Below are 20296 nucleotides of genomic sequence, written 5' to 3'. Positions count from 1 at the left end.
TGATTATCTGAAATTATCTCCTAGAAATCTGTGTAATCACTTGTGGCATTAGTTTTCTTTTGATCTTTCACTACCATGTTGGAGGGAAAAAACCATGGTCCGCTACATGATTGGAAATAAAGCCTAAGCCCTCCAGATATCTGGAAGCTGCTTTTTGGTTATCAGATCTATCCTGTTGGAACAGATCTGCCTTCTACATGAGAAATATGAGACCATTTTGACATATAAAATTGGTTACACAGGTTTTAGGGCTTTTGGTGTAACCAGCTCACATGAATGTCCTGTAGTAACGGTATATGTAACATAATAAACTAACACCAAAGAGGAGACTAACACCAAAGGAGGAGACTAACACACTAAGTTTCTCTGGAGGAATTTGCCATTTGGATATTTAGTCAGAAAGAAGTCACAAATGATTATTTATGCTAGTGTTCTGTATGTTGTAAGTATAATAGATGTATACCTGCCTTGCATTTAATAAAAAATAAATTCTGATTGCAATTACAACTTATCTTTATTTAGCAAAAAATGAGTACAAGTTGTAATTAACAAGATGGATGGGGTTCACTTTCTAGTGTCTTCATGTTGTCTATGTTACCCTCATAGAGGATCATGACTTGAAATATTCTTCCTTTATTAATACAATTTATGAGCCAGAAATAGACTAACAGCTTAGTTATTGAATATGTTTACTAAAATGACAGATGGTAATTAATAGCCATTCTACAAACAGTGTATTGGGTTGGTTACTGTCTTCTTTGTAAGGTACTAGTCTGTATTTCATGGAGCTCCGATCTTAAGTTCACTAGGCATGTCCTCCTCAGCCAGGCCTTTCAGTAGATTATTCACTGCAAGGATAGCCATGGTGTTCCGCGTACTGTAGGTGGCACTTCCAATGTGGGGTAGAATGACTGTAGACATAAAAAGAAAAAGTAGCTTATTTATCTTCAAGGATTTTAGTATTTTACATGGAACCAGTCACTAGATTAATGCTGCCCAGTCCACAGGCAGGAGGATTGTGCGGCCAGGCTCTGATTAATGCAGTATGGGCAGCATGAATGGAGTGACAGTAGATGAAGAGACATGATAGTATTACATTGCATTAGGGTCCTATATGGGGCTTTGCCCCACTTATTACCTTCAGAATAGGTGACAGTGTTTGATCAGCCTCTACTGATCACTAGAACAGCGGTCAAGCATGTGCCCTGTCATTCCATTCACTGGCTATGGTACTGTGCTTTCTACTTCATGCCCCCACGCTGTTCTTGTGACCCATTGGACCCCCGGCGCCCGGTAAATTGTGGGAAAACCTTAGTTATTTGCTCTGCTCACAATGTGTCAGAAAAAAACAATGTCAAAATCAAAAATGTGTAGAGTTGTTACCATATAAACTGACGTTATATGGTTAACTCCATATGGGCGTGGTCAATATGGGGTTAAATATAAGCAATCTATATAATATTTATTGCAAGATATGTAAAAGTATATAACCATTACCACAGTTTTTGAGGCTGAGAAGTGGGTGGTTTGTTGGCAGAGGTTCAGGAGTCGTTACATCCAAACCAGCAGCTGCGATCTGCCCAGAGACCAGAGCTTGGTACAAGTCGTCTTGGTTTACCGCAGAGCCTCTAGAAAAGGGTATTCACACCTGTTAGTATCTTCGTCTTATGTCGTGTGGCCAAATTATAAAAAGCATATACAGTAAGATTTCTAGACTTATACAAAATATAAGCTTCCACAGCAATTATTAAGTGTCTGATTAAAGGCATATTGATGTTTTAGTGTTGGGTCAACCAACCATGGTGCACATCTAATTATTACATAAGAATGACTGATGTGTAAATCTACTCTTCCCACTGCAGGACAAATGTGTAGCGTCTGGATTGACTGTAATTGTTAAGGTTTTCACCAGTTGGACTTACCACATATTGGACAAGTTTTTCCTTTAGGGTATGGTTCCACTTGCGCATGGCTTTCGACGTGAGAGTATCAGAAGGGATATGCTAATGACCCTCTGCTGCGACCGTCAGCCATGGGTCATGTAACTGTGATCTGATCTTGCTTGTATCACAGCTGCGGAGAAGAGGGGGGAGCAGTTTCTCCCCATCTCCTCCGCTGCCTGTCTCTGCGTAGATCGCACTGCAGCCGGATTACATGTGAGTGCAGTGCAATGTTTCACACGCTCCCATAGACTTGTATGGGGGTGCATGAGCCGAGACTCTGCAAAACGCAGCATGCTGCGATTAATTTCTCATGCCGATGTGGCATGAGAAATCAATCGCAGATGGACACTGCCCCATAGTTTTGCACTGGTGCGAGTGCAGTCTGATGTTTTATCGGATTGCACTCGTTTGTGCAAACTGCAAGTGGAACAGTACCCTTAGACAAAATATTTTTCAGTTCTAATTGAATCGGTAAAGGGTTGGTTCCAAAAATAAGCAATCCCTATAACATGGTACTGCTCTTACTGGTGATCCATAGACAACCTCTGGTCCATTCAAAATTAAGCTCTGCAGAGTCCCATGTCCGGGATTGTTTTGTGTTCCAGCAGTCGGATCCCCAACTATCAGTGCATTACCTACTATACTATGGGTAGAGAATATTTTGTTATTTTAGGAACAAACCTTTAACTAGTGAAGTACCCCCATCAATCGACACTTACCTTTGGAAGTCAAGTGTAGATGATTGAAGGAAGTAAATCAAACCGCTGTTTACTATGCTCTACTATAGTAACTTAATTTGGATATATTGAAATGTCAACATAAAGCCTGATTAGTGAGTGCTTGACTATCTGCCACATGCTTTAAGGTCCAGTCACACTAAGCAACTTACCAGCGATCACAACAACGATAGGGATCGCTTGTAAGTTGCTAGGAGGTTGCTGGTGAGATGTCACACTGCGACGCTCCAGCGATCCCACCAGCAACCTGACCTGGCAGGGATCACTGGAGCGTCGCTACACGAGTTGCTGGTGAGCTCACCAGCAACCAGTGACCAGCGCCGCGTGGAAGATGCTGCGCTTGGTAACTAAGGTAAATAACGGGTGACCAACCCGATATTTACCTTGGTTACCAGCGCACGCAGCTACACGTGCAGATAGCAGGGAGCAGCGCACACTGAGCGCTGGCTCCCTGCTCTCCTAGTTACAGCATGCATCGGGTTAATTTTCCAATGTGTGCTGCAGCTACATGTGCACAGAGCAGGGAGCAGCGCACACCGCTTAGCGCTGGCTCCTTGCTCTCCTAGTTACAGCACACATCAGGTTAATTACCCGATGTGTACTGCAGCTAAATGTGCACAGAGCAGGGAGCAGCGCACAATGCTTAGCGCTGGCTCCCTGCTCTCCTAGCTACAGCACACATCGGGTTAATTAACCCGATGTGTCCTGCAGCTACATGTGCACAGAGCAGGAGCCGGCACTGACAGTGAGAGCGGCGGAGGCTGGTAACAAAGGTAAATATCGGGTAACCAACGACAGGGCTTCTTGGTTACCCGATGTTTACTGTGGTTACTAGCTTCCGCAGAAGCCGGCTCCTGCTGCCTGCACATTTAGTTGTTGCTGTCACACACAGCGATCTGTGCTTCACAGCGGGACAGCAACAACTAAAAAATGGCCCAGGACATTCAGCAACAACCAACGACCTCACAGCAGGGGCCAGGTTGTTGCTGGATGTCACACACAGCGACATCACTAGCAACATCGCTGCTACGTCACAAAAGTTGTTCGTTAGCAGCGATGTTGCTAGCGAGGTTGCTTAGTGTGACGGGGCCTTTAGATGCTGATCATAATTTGTCATAATGTTCTTATATAGTCTGAATAGTTACCTGTACTAACTTACCGACTTATGTTAATGAAAACTGATGTTTTTTTCATTCGGCTAAAGAAATCCTTGTTGCACAACCCCTCGGTCTCAGGAGTTAAAGAGCAAGACACAATGACAAAATCTGAATCTTCTGTAAGCTTCTCACAAGACACTAATAATATATGTTAAAAGATAGCTATAAATATGATTGAATAAGCATCTTATAGGGAAGCAAACAAAATCTGTCCATACAATTACCATATTCTGCATCGACCTCTGCAGCACGTTCAGGTCGAGACTGGCGTCCTGTGTACAAGAACTTTTTCACTCCAAAAGGTTTGAGGCGTTGGGCAATAGCCATTCCTTATGGCAGAAAGATGGAAAATATAAATTCATATGTTCTCATCTAAAATCACTTTTTAAATGTTTTTCAAAGATTAAGGTAGGTAATAGCAAAACGCCTGGCAGTTTGTGCTTAAACGAGCAGCGCCAATATATTAAAATATTTAACTACGGTATTAAAATGAACAGGAGAGCTTGTCACGGGGTCCTTCTCCCATATCACACAATCAACATAGCGAGAGATGGCGGTACAATGCAAAGCGCATTTATTCCAAGCAAAGCAAATGGTCCATAACATAATCCACAAAAAGGGTAAAATTAGTCCAGTAACTGATAAATGTCCAGGTCTGAGAAGTCTCAGCTTCTCCCAGAGGATCAATCCTTCTTCCTTCAAAGGGAACTTGTCACCTAGAATATGCGTTCTGACCTATCAGCAGACTCATGTGTGCCCTAATTACACCTCCCTACCCATCCTTTTGTTGTAAAATTGTATAATATGAAAATAATAAAAAACGTTTCATTACCTTCATATTTCCTATGTAAATTAGAGAGCTTCTGGTCACGGGCAGCGTCTTGCCCTATGGACGTCTGCATATTTTCCGTGGTATCACGCCCCTGTGGGCGTGATACCATGGAGTCACATGAGCAACGTCATCATCGCTCATTCTATCCTGCGCGCATTGTGGCAGGCTTCTTTTACGGGTGTTCACGCGCCGGCTTCAGACGCGCAGTGCGCGTCTGGAACTGACAAGGAGAACCCGGAAGAGAACCCTGCCGCAATAGTCAGTGTAAACGTGCGAAGGATAGAATGAGCGACGGTGACATCGCTCATGTAACTCCATGGTATCACGCCCACAGGGGCATGATACACGTAAAGTATGCAAGGGCAAGGCGCCACCCCTGTGAACAGAAGCTCTCTAATTTACATAGGATATATGAAGGTAATAAAACGTTTATTACTTTCATATTATACAATTTTATAACACAGGGATGGGTAGGGAGGTCAAATTAGGTCACACATGCGTCTGCTGATAGGTCAGAATGCATATTCTAGGTGACAGGTTCCCTTTCAAGTTCTTAAACAGACTGACTGCACCAGGTAAGCAAAAAGGTCTCTAAGACCACCTCCCCCCACACCCAGGGACGGAAGCACCTCAAGAGATTATAACCTTGCACTATAGGGGGTGATTACTTACAAACAATACAATGTACACAGAAGCAGTACAAATAAGACAGTGAACCAAGCTGAATATAGAAATCTGTACAGCAAGATACACCTCCCCCCCATATCCCACCATCACAACCTCTCCCTCCTTCCGAATAAGTGAGTATGCCATGAGGTTTACACAGACCTCTGGCCACCTCACTTAAGTCCATGTTGCTCAGCTGTGAATAGTCTATGGTTCTTCTTGCCGGCCGGGACAGTCCATCAACGTTCTGGTGTTGACTTCCACGCTTGTATTGGATGGAAAAGCTGTAGGGTTGTAAGGACAAGCTCCACCGCAGTAATTGTCCATTGTCCCCTTACAATGCGGTTCAGCCATGTGAGGGGGTTGTGGTCTGTCAGAATTGTAAAGTCTCTGCCATACAAGTGAGGTTGCAGTTTTTTCAGTGCCCATACAATGGCAAGGCACTCCTTTTCGATGGTGGTATAGGCAACCTCTCGATCCAATAGTTTTCGACTGACAAAAGCGACTGGGTATTCCTCCCCAGCGTCGTTCACCTGGCTAATAACTGCCCCAATCCCAAATGTGGACGCATCTGTCTGCACGAGGAACCTGCGCTTATAGTCCGGGGCGGCCAAGGCAGGAGCAGTGATAAGGGCAGTCTTTAATGCTGAGAAGGCATCCTCGCATGCAGTTCTCCACGTAACATTCCTAGGCATGTTCTAGCGGCTCAGGTCGGTTAGGGGCTTGGCCAAGGTGCTGAAATTAGGAACACATTTTCTATAGTAACCCGCAGTCCCCAAAAAAGCAAGTACCTGCTTCTTAGTCTGGGGTCTACACCAGTTACTAATGGCTTCCACCTTAGCGGGCTCAGGCCTTAGAGTCCCTCCCCCTACTCTGTGCCCGAGGTACTTCACCTCAGCCATCCCCAACTGGCATTTATCAGGGCGAATGGTCAGTCCTGCAGTCAGGATTCGGTCCAGCACTATGGCCAAGTGTTTCAGCACAACCTGGGAGGACCATCTTAAATTGGCAATATCGTCCATATAAGCACAGGCAAAGTGCTGACATTGTTCCAACTAGTCACTGGAAGGTAGCGGGGGCATTTTTCATCCCAAAGGGCATTCCCAGGAACTCAAATAGTCCAAAGGGAGTAATAAAGGCGGAGCGCTCCCGAGCGTCCTCCGTTAGGGGTATCTGCCAGTACCCCTTACTCAAGTCTAGCGTGGTTACAAATTGGGCAATAGCTAGACTATCCAATAGATAATCAATCCTGGGCACGGGGTAAGCATCACTCTTTGTGGCATCGTTTAATCTCCGGTAATCCACACAGAATCTCGTTGTACCATCCGTTTTGGGGACCAGAATAACAGGAGAGGCCCAGGGGCTGTGAGATGGCTGAATAACCCCCAGTTGTTTCATCTCCTCCAGTTCAGTATTTATCATGCCTTGAACAGCCTCTGGGACCCGGTAGGCTGCCTGCTGGATGGGGCGTTGTCCGGAGGTTTCCACATGGTGGCTGGTGAGAGTAGTTCGGCCCGGCTTTGAGGAGAAAGCAGAAGCCCTTGGTCTTAGTACAGAGATATTGTCCTTTTGTATATCCGATAAGTGTGTTCCAGGGATCCTCCCACTTGGGTGACCTGAAGAAGATCGGGGAGATACTAGTCTTCGGAGTTATCACTAGGGGGGGTAGCAGATGGCCAGCACAGGCAGAGATCGGTCATCATATTCTTTCAGCATATTGATGTGGACAGTCTTTTGTCGTCGACCACTAGGGTCCAGGGCAATGATGTAGTTAGTGTCATTAACTTTCTTGACAACCTGATAAGGGCCTTGAGACGTTGCTTGAAGCTTGTTGGCAGGGGAAGCAATAATCATGAGCACCTGTTGTCCTTCTATAAATTCCCTGGTCCTGGCTTTACGGTCATACCAGGTCTTTTGTCTGGACTGGGCCGTTCGCTGGTGTTCTTTAGCCAAGGTAGCTAACTTGGTGAGACAGTCTTGGAACTCCAGGACATAGGGAAGTACAGGCACTCTGGTGTCTGAGACATCTCCCTCCCAGTGTTCCTTCAGTAGAGCGAGAGGACCACGGACCTTCCGTTCAAAGGGTGAGAACTCTGTGGACTCCTGGGGAACCTCTCGATATGCGAAGAGGAGATGCGGCAGGTATTTTTCCCAGTCCTTTTCAATGACAGCAAAAGCCCGCAGCATATTTTTGAGGGTTCCATTAAAGCGTTCACATAGTCCATTGGTCTGCGGGTGGTATGGAGTGGTGTGAATGGCTTGAAGTCCGCCCGGGTGATCCGTGCAGGCTCCCGGATCACTGGGTTTACACTCCAACTCACATTACTCCCTCTGTCGAACTCCGTTGCTTCTTGTCTCCTCTGTGCTAGGTGAGCAGCCTGCTCCTTATATTCCTGAGATACATCGGGGCCAAGAGCTGCCATTTCTTCTTCAAACCACACCAAACACTGGCTTTTTGGGACAAGGATCCCCGTCCCCAGTGCTTGTCCGTCAGACATCTGGGAGGAAGTGGACTGGCTCGCATCCACCAGTAGATCAATTAAGGTTTCTTTACTCAGTCCCTGGTAGCTCGGGCCCAGATCTCTGGCTCTCTCCTGTAGACTGGATATGGTCCAGTCTCTGTACTCACTCTGTGGGTGGATCTCCATTGGACTGTGCTCTGTTGATCCCACCGCTGCCACCAGTTGTCACGGGGTCCTTCTCCCATATCACACAATCAACAGAGCGAGAGATGGCGGTACAATCCAAAGAGCATTTATTCTATTCCAAGAAAAGCAAATAGTCCATAACAATCCACAAAACAGAGGGTAAAATTAGTCCAGTAACACAAATATAGTCCAGTAACTGATAAATGTCCAGGTCTGAGAAGTCTCAGCTTCTCCCAGAGAGTCAATCCTTCTTCCTTCAAGTTCTCAAACAGACTGACTGCCCCAGGTAAGCAAAAAGGTCTCTAGGCCCACCTCCCCCCACACATCCAGGGACGGAAGCGCCTCAAGAGATTATAACCTTGCACTATAGGGGGTGATTACTTACAAACAATACAATGTACACAAAATCAGTACAAATAAGACAGTGAACCAAGCTTAATATAGGAATCTGTACAGCAAGATACACCTCACCCCATATCCCACCATCACAACCTGTTTTATACTACAGGTGTCTTCTCATACTGCTTCAGCTTCCATATCACTGGCAGCCAGTGTGGTGTAAGAGCTAACATCATTGAACATGTATTTGTAATGAGACATGGTTCAGCTCTGCTGTACTCTGCTAGTTATAATAAGGCACAGCTCTGCAGCAGATCTGACAGCACTATGAGAGGACATGTTCTGCTCCAAATGTTTGTAATGAGACGAAATTTACTTCTGCTTTACTGTGTTTGCTCTGCTTTACTGGGTTAGTTGATCTCACAGTATAGCTGTGTCATTATGACAGCAAAGTGTTAGTCGTTACATGTCTCACACTTGTAATGCCCTCTTTCATATAAAATAATTTGTGGAGGCAGATTCTCAGAAAATTAGTGTCCTGCCTGAAACAGCTCATTTACATGTAAGAAAAACATGAATTTCTCTAGAATAAGACATCAAATCGCAGATCAGATATAATTATATTAATCTTCTTTTGACTTACATGCCCATATAGGCAACGTTAGGAGGGTTGATGCTACTGACACATTCCCTTTTAAGAATGCTACTCCCCAGTGGGTTACATGTGCTTCCTGGTCGCCACACACAGAACCCATTTACTACTGAAAAACATCTGTGCACGCTCGGCTAGAGCAGGAGAAGCCTGCTAATGCCAACATAGACATTTTATAAATAAAGAGGAGTAAAGTTACAAAAGATTGTAATCTCCAAGTGCTGGACTACTTTATATTTCATTTTGTGATCATGCTACAGTTGTGCTCAAACGTTTACATACCCCAGCAGATTTTTTGCTTTCTTGGCCTTTTTTTCAGAGAATATGAATGATAACACAATCTATTTTTCCACTCACGGTTAGTGGTTGGGTGAAGCCATTTATTGTCAAACTACTGTGTTTTCTCTTTTTAAAATCATAATGAAAACCAAAAACATCCAAATGACCCTGATCAAAAGTTCATATACCCCAGTGATTTTGGCCCGATAACATGCACAGTTGACACAAAAGAGTTTGAATGGCTAATAAAAGGTAACATCCTCACCTGTGACCTGTTTGCTTGTAATTAGTGTGTAGGCATAAAAGCGGAGTGATTTTCTAGGATCCAGACAGACTCTTGCATCATTCATCCAGCCACTGATGTTTCTGGATGTAAGTCAGGGGGAAAGCAAAAGAATTGTCAACAGATTTATGGGAAAAGATAGTTGAACTGTATAAAACAGGAAAGGGAGACAAAAAGATATCCAAAGAATTGATAATGCCAGTCAGCAGTGTTCAAACTGTGATTAACAAATGAAAAATCAGGGGCTCTGTAAAAACCAAACCACAATCAGGTAGACCAACAAAAACTTCGGCCACAACTGCCAGGAAAATTGTTCGGGATGCAAAGAGAAACCTGCAAATAACATCAACTGAAAAACAGGAGTCACTGAAAACTAGTTGTGTGGCTGTTTCAAGATGTACAATAAGGAGGCACTTGAAGAAAAATGGGCTGCATGGTCGAGTCACCAGAAGAAAGCCATTACTGCGCAAATGCCTGCAATATGCCAAACAGCACAGACAAGCCTCCAAACTTCTGGTACAAAGTAATTTGGAGTGATGAGACCAAAATCAAACTTTTTGGCCACAACCATAAACATTACATTTGGAGAGGTGTCAACAAAGCCTATGATGAAACTAACATCATTCCTACTGTAAAGCACAGAGGTGGATCGCTGATGATGTGGGGATGTGTGAGCTACAAAGACACAGGAAACTTGGTCAAAGTTGAAGGAAAGATGAATGCAGCATGTTATCAGCAAATACTGGAGGCAAATTTCAACTCCTCAGCTCAGAAGCTGCGCATAGGGCATACTTGGATGTTCCAACATGACAACGATCCAAAACACAAGGCCAAGTCGACCTGTGATTGGCTACAGCAGAACAAAGTGAAGGTTCAGGAGTGGCCATCTCAGTCTCCTGACTCAAGTGTGCGGTTTATGCAAGAAAGCCCAGGAATTTACAGGAAATTGAGGCTTTTGCCAAGAAGAATGGGCAGCTTTACCATCTGAGAAAATAAAGAGCCTCATCCACAACTACCACAAAAGACTAAGCTGTCATTGAGAGGGGGCAATACACGGTATTAACCCCTTAACGACCCATGACGTACTGGGTACGTCATGGATCGTGTACCGGTAAGCCCCGCCCCCTGCAGGCGGCCACGATCCGTGCACATATCAGCTGTTATCAACAGCTGACATGTGTGCCTGCTAGCTGCTGGTGGAATCGCTTCCACCCACGGCCATTAACCCCTTACATTTCGCTGCCAAAATCTGGCAGCGATATGTATATGGGCACCGCCATGACAGTCACTTACCCCGCCCCCACCGGAAGTCACGTGACATGATCACGTGACTTTCGGTGGTTGCCATGGTAGCACAGGGTCATGTGATGACGCCTGTAGCTAACATGACTCACTTCCTCTCAATGCCGGAATACAGCCGGCATTGAAAGTAAAGCAGCAAATCTGCAGTTCTCAGCTCTGTAGCTGAGATCTGCAGATAGTGAAGAGCGATCGGATTGCTGATCGCTATAGCCCCCTAGGGGGACTAGTAAAATATAAAAAAAAAAAAAAAAAAGTAAAAAAAAAAGTTTTAAAAAATTAGAAAAAATAAAAAAAACCTAAAAAGTTCAAATCACCCCCCTTTCACCCCATTGAAAATTAAAGGGTTAAAAAAATACAAAATACACACATATTTGGTATCGCCACGTTCAGAAATGCCCGATCAAAATATAATATCAATGAATCTGATCAGTAAACGGCGTAGCGGCAAAAAAATTCCAAACGCCAAAATTAAGTTTTTTGGTCGGCGCAAATTTTGCGCAAAATGCAATAACAGGCGATCAAAACGTAGCATCTGCGCAAAAATGGTACCGTTAAAAACGTCAGGTCGAGACGCAAAAAATAAGCCATCACTGAGCCTCAGATCCTGAAAAATGAGAACACTAAGGGTTTTGGAAAGTGGCGCAAAACAAGCGCCACGTTTTTTGGACAAGCTTGTGAATTTTTTTTAACCCCTTAGATACAAGTAAACCTATACATGTTTGGTGTCTACAAACTCGCACTGACCTGAGGCATCTCATAGATATCTCACTTTTACCATATAGTGAACACAGTGAATAAATTATCCCAAAAACTATTGTACAATCACACTTTTTTTGCAATTTTTCCGCACTTGGAATTTTTTTGCCGTTTTCCAGTACACTATATGGTAAAACTTATGGTTTCATTTAAAAGTACAACTCATCCCGCAAAAAACAAGCCCTCATATGGCAAGATTGATTGAAAAATAAAAAAGTTACGCCTCTCGGAAGAAGGGGAGCAAAAATCAAAAATGCAAAAACGGAAAGTGCTCGGGGGCTGAAGGGGTTAAGAACTCGGGTATGTGAACTTTTGATCAGGATCATTTGGATATTTTTGGTTGTTAATGATTTAAAAAGAGAAAACACAGTAGTTTGACAATAAACGACTTCACCCAACCTCTAACAATGACTGTAGAAAAAGTTTGTGTTATTCATATTCTCTGAAAATAAGCCAAGAAAGCAAAAAAATCTGCCGGGGTATGTAAATTTTTGAGCACAACTATATATAACTGTATATAAGTAAACCTGCAACAGAAAAATATACATTTTTTTTAAAATTAATTGCATTTGAATAGTTTTTTTACATTATCTTTTACACAGATTTATGTTTGTAAAATGGATTTATTATTCTGGTAAAACCCTTTAGAATGTAATTAAAAGGTGTTACCTATTCGGCCTAAACCAATGATTCCCACTGTGCTGTTGGATAGTCCATAGCCACACATCCACATTGGTGCCCATGATTTCCATCCTCCCCTTTAAATAAAAAGTCAAGACATTAAAGAGATATTAGTTTCAGTAAAAAACAAACAGTATAATTAGTGAATATTTATTGAAAAATTAGAAGTTACACAATTTTGTAATAACAAACTTTCTGCATCAAATAATTTTTATTTTTATGAATTTCTGCTCAATTTTATTCAATTAAAACCTACTTCCTAATTGTGTGATGATAACAGGTGTTCATTTCTGCCCCATGGGGGTCCTTGGGCGTGTTTGGTGTATACAATGAGATGCAAGCATTTACATAATGCAATGTGTATATAGTCTAATGGTAATGAAGGGACCAGCCAGGGAGGCCTCTGGCTGTGTAGTCGTGGCAGCACTGTATTCAAGGCACATCCCTGGCTTCATCACTTCTTTAATGTTGAGAGAGTGTATGTCGGTGTCTTCATCGGCCGATGCACAAAAAGGCTGCAGGCAAAAGTCCAGATGCAATAAAAACGACATTTATTCTCAAAGATAAAACACTCCGGGCAGCAGATTCCGGCAATATTAGTGGAGCTGGGGACACCCTGCCCAAACGCACCCTCTGGTGGGAATATGCCCAAAGTACTCCACTTCCTACGGGCTTCCACTCTTCAGCCAAGCATACACCGGACCCACACCGGCAGAATAGGCTTTGAGGTTGCGTTCACCTCCTTATCTCCGGTGTCCCTTGATGGTCCGCTCACACAATCGCACTTGCCGCTGCAGATGCTCACTCTCCGCTGACCCGGATCTTTCTGTCTCACACACATTCAGACCTTGCCTAGCAATCCGGCCGACTCCTCCTCCCCGGTGGCAACAGCCGTCCCACCCGGCCACTAGGGGGTGCCCTAACACATCATAGAACAATAGTAAAACATTTTTAATAACAACAGTGCCGGGTTATCTATGCTAGACTAGTAGGGGGTAGGCCCACCCACTACAGTAAAGCACCATAACCAGCTATCTTCACAATGTTACAAAACCATGTTGCACAAGTGGCATGGTGATATAAACTGCTTACGTCTTGACTTCTTGTATGGCTTCTGGCAGACGACGGCAGGTAGCCAGCAGTAAGGCTACGCTCAGTTCCGCTGTGGCCTCAGTTAGAACATCTGGAGTATATCCTACTCTGATTCCTCTGTAATAGACAAGTCTTTTTCATCTTAATGTTTCCATAAGTAGTAAATAAGTATTGGTCCTTCAACAAGAGCTATTCACAAATCTTAATACAGAGGTCTTAAAATTACCTGTACGCTAAAGGTACATACCGCTTTTTAATTTCATTCACTGCCAGGTGGTCAAAACCAACAGATAATGTACTGATAACCTTCAGGTTTGGACCTTCAAATTAAAACAAAATATTTTTAGAGAATGGATATAATCCAGAAACGTGAAATTATGAATATGCCCATCCCATGTGTTATAAATAGAGGTAGACTAAGGGGTGGTATTATATGCCTTCAGACATCCCATTGCCACCTTATCCTAGTTTCAGCAATTTCCCACACTCCTGAAGACATGTTGCTCTAAGAATTGTTAAGGCTCAAATATCCATGGACAGCACCAATATCCTTAGTAGACAGCCAGACCAATCAGCCATATAATTAATACTACTGATTGAGGAAATTGTCAACATTGAACATCTCTTTACAATGGCATCTGTCAAGTAGTGGAATATATCTGGAAGGAAGTGGTGAGTTCATGAGATTAGCATGTTGGTAAAATAGGACAAACTACCGTGGACAGACAATTGGGTCAAAGCATATCCAAAACGTCATATGTGGAGTGGTTGATACCTATAAAAATGGTCCAAGGAAGGCCAACTGGAGGCCTAGGAACAGTGCAAAAGTCTTTTTGATGTATATGGAGAGTAAAGGCAAGTCCATCTGGTCTGAGCCCACTAAAGAGCTACTGCAGAACTAATAGTACTAGCTATGATATAAAATTGTGAGAACACAAAGGTGCTGATAAAAAAACTGGTGTAAAACACTTTGAAAAATCATAAAGGTGTAACACTATGTAGAAAAAAACACGGATCGCACATCCCAAAAATACAATGATCTAAAGCCGTTAGGCAAAAAATTAAATAATAGAACATGAGGTTCTTTGTTACCATTCTGATCAGATTGTATTAAGCCCACTGCCACGTGACGGCGAACCTCTGAGTGGGTCCCTATTCTAAACCTTGTAGTGTGGCACTGTGCACCAACCACTGCTGCAGCGACAAAGCGCCAGCAGGGCATGTGACCTGGTGCCTCACAGCACCCATGCAGCAAGGCGAAGCTGTTGTGGTGGTGTCGTGTCAGTAGGGCGGTGCGGCCTGGAGCCTTGGGAGCTTCGCCTTGCAGCATGGGTGCTGTGAGACACCAGGTCACCTGCCCTGCTGGCGCTTTGTCACTTCATAGGGTGTTAAAATCATAAAGGTATTGCACAACGCAGAGCTGGACAGGAATTTTTCAACTTTTGCCATTTACATACCAGTTTGTAGCAGTTCTACCAAAAGAGATGTAGGGGTTAAGGGTGTGGGATGGAATGTAGTAATGCCCCCACCCATCACATTCATTAAAAGTTATGCCAGAAATGTTACTCCAGTCTCTGATGAGCAATACGCCACAGTGAAAATGTGTCAAATTTGTTAGGACCTATCAGCAAATTCTTCATGTTGAATTGGACACACTATGTAATAGATTTAGTTTTTCCTCTTTTTTTTTTTGCAATGATATTAGCAATTTGGCACATAATGAGTTAACATTAAGTTCAAGTGGGTCTTAATAGTTTTCACAGGGGGCTTGTATTTCTTTTCACTATGACACTAACCAATCATAACCAGACAGCAACATACCTGCAAAAGAACATGCCCCGACAATAGTTAAAGTTTCCCTGGATGAGAGCTAATCATAGAGCTCTGATCTCCTGTATGTTTAGAAAGGGCAACTGAGTTTAGTTGTGTCACATTACAGACCCTTCTATCAGCTTTCCTCTTCTGCACTGTCAGCTCTGCTGTATAGCCCCTCACCCAATCTCTGGCTGGAACGGAGTTTGCACTTATGTCTGTTGTGCAGTAAGAGCAAATCAGGGTGTCCTTACATCTCACACAAGAGTAGCTTGTTGTAATCTCATGTAGTGTGGATAGGGGGATAGCTCAGCACAGCTCACTGTACTATGAAAGCAGGAAAGCTGACACTCCCCCTATAGGGACCTTATCTGAAAGGTATATGTCATCTGTGTCCTAATCTTCCAGCGCTTTCTAATCATGCAGGAGGTTAGACCGGGATATCAGAGCAGTATCATTACATCTCACACACTGAGAAAACTAAGATAGGTGTTAGTGGGGGGGGGGGGGGGTTATTTTTCTACTGTGTTGTTGCCAACTTATTATTAAGTAATAAGCAAACCTGAGGTTCGGTTTTTGAACTGAATACCAACTTAAAAAAAAGAGATCAGGTTCGGAGTTCAAATGCCTTACGTGCTAACTTTACTTGGGTGAGCAGTGCTGTGGTCAGCTATGCTTGGTGCTCAGCCCTGTGCAAGTCACTTGCAGTGTTTGAACGGCGCATACTGGGAGTAACAAAAGCTTGATTAGATGTAGTGTGTAACAAAAAAAAAATGTTTTTTCCTCCCACCCTACCCCAGAAGTGATCCGCTTATGGCTGACTGAATGTGGGCGGAGACTCAAACCAATCAGTGATTCCAAACCTCCTCGGGCCACGGACCAGTGGAGGTTCGGTTTATTTGCTGTCAGCAAACCGATCGCTCTTCTCTACTTATTAGGTACCAAATACATTATTTTATTGTTTCCTGTTTTCTTTTTTTTGTCAAAGTTTTGATTCCACAAAGTGGACCTACATAATGGGCAAGTGGTTTTAATGTTATGGCTGGTTGGTGCATATGTTAAGATCTGAAAGGGACTGTACTGGACTAGTACTGATTCTGTGCTCTGGACTCATAACGACTAGTAATAAGCGAGCACTACCATGCTCGGGTGCTCTGTACTCATAACAAGTGGTGATAAGCGAGAATAGGGCGGCACGGTGGCTCAGTGGTTAGCACTGCAGTCTTGCAGCGCTGGGGTCCTGGGTTCAAGTCCCACCAAGGACACTATCTGCAAGGAGTTTGTATGTTCTCCCCGTGTTTGCGTGGGTTTCCTCCGGTTTCCTCCCACACTCCAAAGACATACAGATAGGGAATTTAGATTGTGAGCCCCAATGGGGACAGTGTTGCCAAAGTATGTAAAGCATGTGGAATTAATAGCGTTATATAAATGAATAAAATTATTATTAATTATTATTATTACTGTATAGAGTGCTAATATGAATTATCAGAGAGGACCCTGCATGTTACATTTTATGTGCTCATGAACTATGCTTTTTTTTTTTTTTTGTTACAACCAGAAATGCATATTCCGTATGTGCAATAGATATGATCAAAACTTACCAGCGGCGTCTAAGACCTCTGTATCAATCTTGTCTGATAAGAGACAAAGCAAGCCATGTGCCCCAGCAACTCCTTTCAACAGTTCTGCCCGTGGCACAGGATCATCTGAATCCCACTGCTGGACAGTACAGCTAGAATATAATTAGGTTTCAAGTCTTAGTCTGGGTTCATATGATGGGCAGCACTGACATTTTTTGTTGCCACAGTGTCCCCAAGATGTCATTTTTAGGTTATGTTCACACATTGTATTTTTACAGCATTTTTTTCTGCACATGCTGCTCTCTTAGCAGTAAAGAAGCTGCTTACATAAATTAGGTTTTAGTTCTTTTCTGCTTTTTCTTTAGTGCATTATTTTTTTGTTGAGTGAGCACTTCCATGCCCAGGTGCTCTGTACTCATAACGAGTAGTGATAAGCGAGCACTACCATACCTGGGTGATCGGTACTCAATGACTAGTGATAAGCGAGCACTACCATGCTCGGTACTCGTAACGACTAGTGATAAGCGAGCACTACCATGCTCAGGTGCTCTGTACTCATAACGACTAGTAATAAGCGAGCACTACCATGCTCGGGTGCTCTGTACTCATAACAAGTGGTGATAAGCGAGCACTACCATACTTGGGTGATCGGTACTCATAATGACTAGTGATAAGCAAGCACTACCATGCTCGGTACTCGTAACGACTAGTGATGAGTGAGCACTACCATGCTCAGGTGCTCTGTACTCATAACAACTAGTGATAAATGAGCACTACTATGCTCAGGTGCTCGGTGATGAGCTAGCACTACCATGCTTGGGTGATCGGTACTCATAATGACTAGTGATGAGCGAGCACTACCATGCTTGGGTGATCGGTACTCATAATGACTAGTGATGAGCGAGCACTACCATGCTTGGGTACTCCGTACTCATAACGACTAGTGATAAGCGAGCACTACTATGCTCTGTAATCATAATCAGCATTTGGACATTCGGATGGGAGTGGCTCGAATACCTGAGTATAATGGAAGTTAATAGGGAACTCGAGCATTTTTTGGAGGATTTTAAGGAACAAGTAAAGGCCCCGTCACACTAAGCAACATCGCTAGCAACATCGCTGCTAACGAACAACTTTTGTGACGTAGCAGCGATGTTGCTACTGATGTCGCTGTGTGTGACATCCAGCAACAACCTGGCCCCTGCTGTGAGGTCGTTGGTTGTTGCTGAATGTCCTGGGCCATTTTTTAGTTGTTGCTGTCCCGCTGTGAAGCACAGATCGCTGTGTGTGACAGCGAGACAGCAACAACTAAATGTGCAGGCAGCAGGAGCCGGCTTCTGCGGAGGCTGGTAACCGCAGTAAACATCGGGTAACCAAGAAGCCCTGTCCTTGGTTACCCAATATTTACCTTTGATACCAGCCTCAGCCGCTCTCACTGTCAGTGCCGGCTCCTGCTCTGTGCACATGTAGCTGCAGGACACATCGGGTTAATTAACCCGATGTGTGCTGTAGCTAGGAGAGCAGGGAGCCAGCGCTCAGTGTGCGCTGCTCCCTGCACGTGTAGCTGCGTGCGCTGGTAACCAAGGTAAATATCGGGTTGGTTACCCGATATTTACCTTAGTTACCAAGCGCAGCATCTTCCACGCGGCGCTGGGGGCTGGTCACTGGTTGCTGGTGAGCTCACCAGCAACTCGTGTAGCGACGCTCCAGCGATCCCTGCCAGGTCAGGTTGCTGGTGGGATCGCTGGAGCGTCGCAGTGTGACATCTCACCAGCAACCTCCTAGCAACTTACCAGCGATCCCTATCGTTGTTGGGATCGCTGGTAAGTTGTTTAGTGTGACTGGACCTTTAGGCTGGGTCCACATGCCATGTAGGGGGACACAGCTAGCATGTGAAAGAAGGTGCTCTGGTCAGACGAGACAAAAGTAAAACTTTTTATGATAAACGTCAAAACGCCATGTGTGGCAGAAAGCTGACAATTCCCCACCCCAAAAATTGGAAAAAAGATCATATGCTGTATGGACCCCAAAATGGTACGAATGAAACCTATATCTCTATTCACCGAAATGTTTATGGCTCTCAGAAATTGGCAGAATAAATAATTTTTTTCTTCATAATACAAAATTTCTTTATGCAAAGTTTTACAAGTCAATCAGTAGAAATCCCCATAGCTGTTCTTACCTGTAGACCAAAGTTAACATTGTAAAAGCAAACCCTTCCCACCCCTCCAAAAAAATAAATCAACAGTTCATTTATTTTTTCACTTCAATTGCACTCGGAATTTTTGTCCCATTCGCTAATACATTATGAAATTAATAAAATCATTCAAAACTACAACTTGTCCTGACAAACACAAGCCCTCGGATAGTAAAAATAAAAGTTGTGGGGGAGGGAAAAATGACTAGAGCTCGAAGTGGTTAAAATGATGCCCAGTCATGTAGAAGTCAGAAAACTCAGCACTGTGCGACCAAAGTTCCAGCTTCGGCTGTTGTGTGTGATGCCATACGGTGCCCAGCGGACATTGGCGAATAAAATATGTATGGTTATGGCGTTATTTGCCAAGTGAAGGATGTCATGCAAGCCTGCAAAGCAAAAACATATAACAAGCATATGCTTGTGCTGTAAGGCTGGCACTCTTCTTATGCCAAACCTATGCCGCCACCACCACTGCAAATAACACATATATACAGACATGTACATTATAGTGCAAATGATGAGGAGGAGGCTTATACAGCACATTACTAATGGCATGAGTGTCACTTACTTTCCCGCTTGGGCTAGGAGCTTCTGCCCTTCTGGGGGCAGCCTTCTACTTACAAACACCTTCATCAGCTGCTGAGCTGCTTTCATTCCCAGCAGTGACAAGGAAGAAGCGTCCCAGAAGGAGGAGCCCTTCTCACAGGAAACAGGAGACTCTTGTAGGTCAACTGCACAGCCTTCCCATAAAGAGAGCCGAGAATGAGGCAACAGTGCCACCTGGTGTGGAGTGGGAGGAACAGCACGACGCTGTCTAGAGAAGCAAGGCCCATACAATAGAGATATACTAATTTCTATCCAGCCACGCACTATATACTGTGTATATATATATAGATAGATATATATATATATATATATATATATATATATATATATATATATATATATATCCTGTGTATATATATATATATACACATATATATACTGTGTATATTTATGTATACCCTACATGTGTAAATGTATATTGAGTCTGTGCTATGGGGTCTTGTTATTCTATTACATATGCTTATACTATATAATGACTATAGCTTGTATGTGTATTGTATACACTTATATATGCCTCCCCACCACCGTGCGGAGCTGCCGCCCCACCACCGCCCCACCACCGTGCGTAGCTGCCGCCCCACCACCGCCCCACCACCATGCGGAGCTGCCGCCTCACAACCGTGCGGAGCTGCCGCCCCACCACCGCCCCACCACCGTGCGGAGCTGCCGCCTCACAACCGTGCGGAGCTGCCGCCCCACCACCGCCCCACCACCATGCGGAGCTGCCGCCTCAC

At 44.0% G+C, this 20296-nt stretch overlaps 1 protein-coding gene across 1 annotated transcript; it reads right to left on the bottom strand.

Moving 5' to 3' along the window:
* Positions 1–497: 497 nt before the first annotated feature.
* LOC142243662 (glyoxylate reductase/hydroxypyruvate reductase-like) lies at positions 498–19654 on the bottom strand. The gene is made up of 9 exons (XM_075315796.1): positions 19525–19654; positions 16781–16911; positions 13615–13687; positions 13368–13484; positions 12264–12352; positions 4062–4166; positions 3840–3975; positions 1498–1628; positions 498–911 (listed from the first exon to the last, which is right to left on the bottom strand). The coding sequence occupies exons 1-9, from the start codon at positions 19608–19610 to the stop codon at positions 781–783; spliced, it is 999 nt and encodes a 332-aa protein (XP_075171911.1). The 5' UTR covers positions 19611–19654; the 3' UTR covers positions 498–780.
* Between the last annotated feature and the right edge of the window lie 642 nt (positions 19655–20296).

Source organism: Anomaloglossus baeobatrachus, chromosome 1 (assembly GCF_048569485.1).
Source record: "Anomaloglossus baeobatrachus isolate aAnoBae1 chromosome 1, aAnoBae1.hap1, whole genome shotgun sequence".
Lineage (NCBI taxonomy): Eukaryota > Metazoa > Chordata > Amphibia > Anura > Aromobatidae > Anomaloglossus > Anomaloglossus baeobatrachus.
Note: the sequence above shows the minus strand (reverse complement) of the source record. Positions and strands in the feature narration are given on the sequence as shown.

Coding starts and splice junctions, on each gene's coding strand:
- LOC142243662 (XM_075315796.1), bottom strand. CDS start 19,610: ATGAAAGCAGCTCAGCAGCTGATGAAGGTGTTTGTAAGTAGAAGGCTG. Junction 12,353..13,367: donor GCCATACAAGAAGTCAAGAC/GTAAGCAGTTTA, acceptor TTTTATTTAAAG/GGGAGGATGGAAATCATGGG. Junction 1,629..3,839: donor GTTTTCATTAACATAAGTCG/GTAAGTTAGTAC, acceptor ACCCTTTTCTAG/AGGCTCTGCGGTAAACCAAG.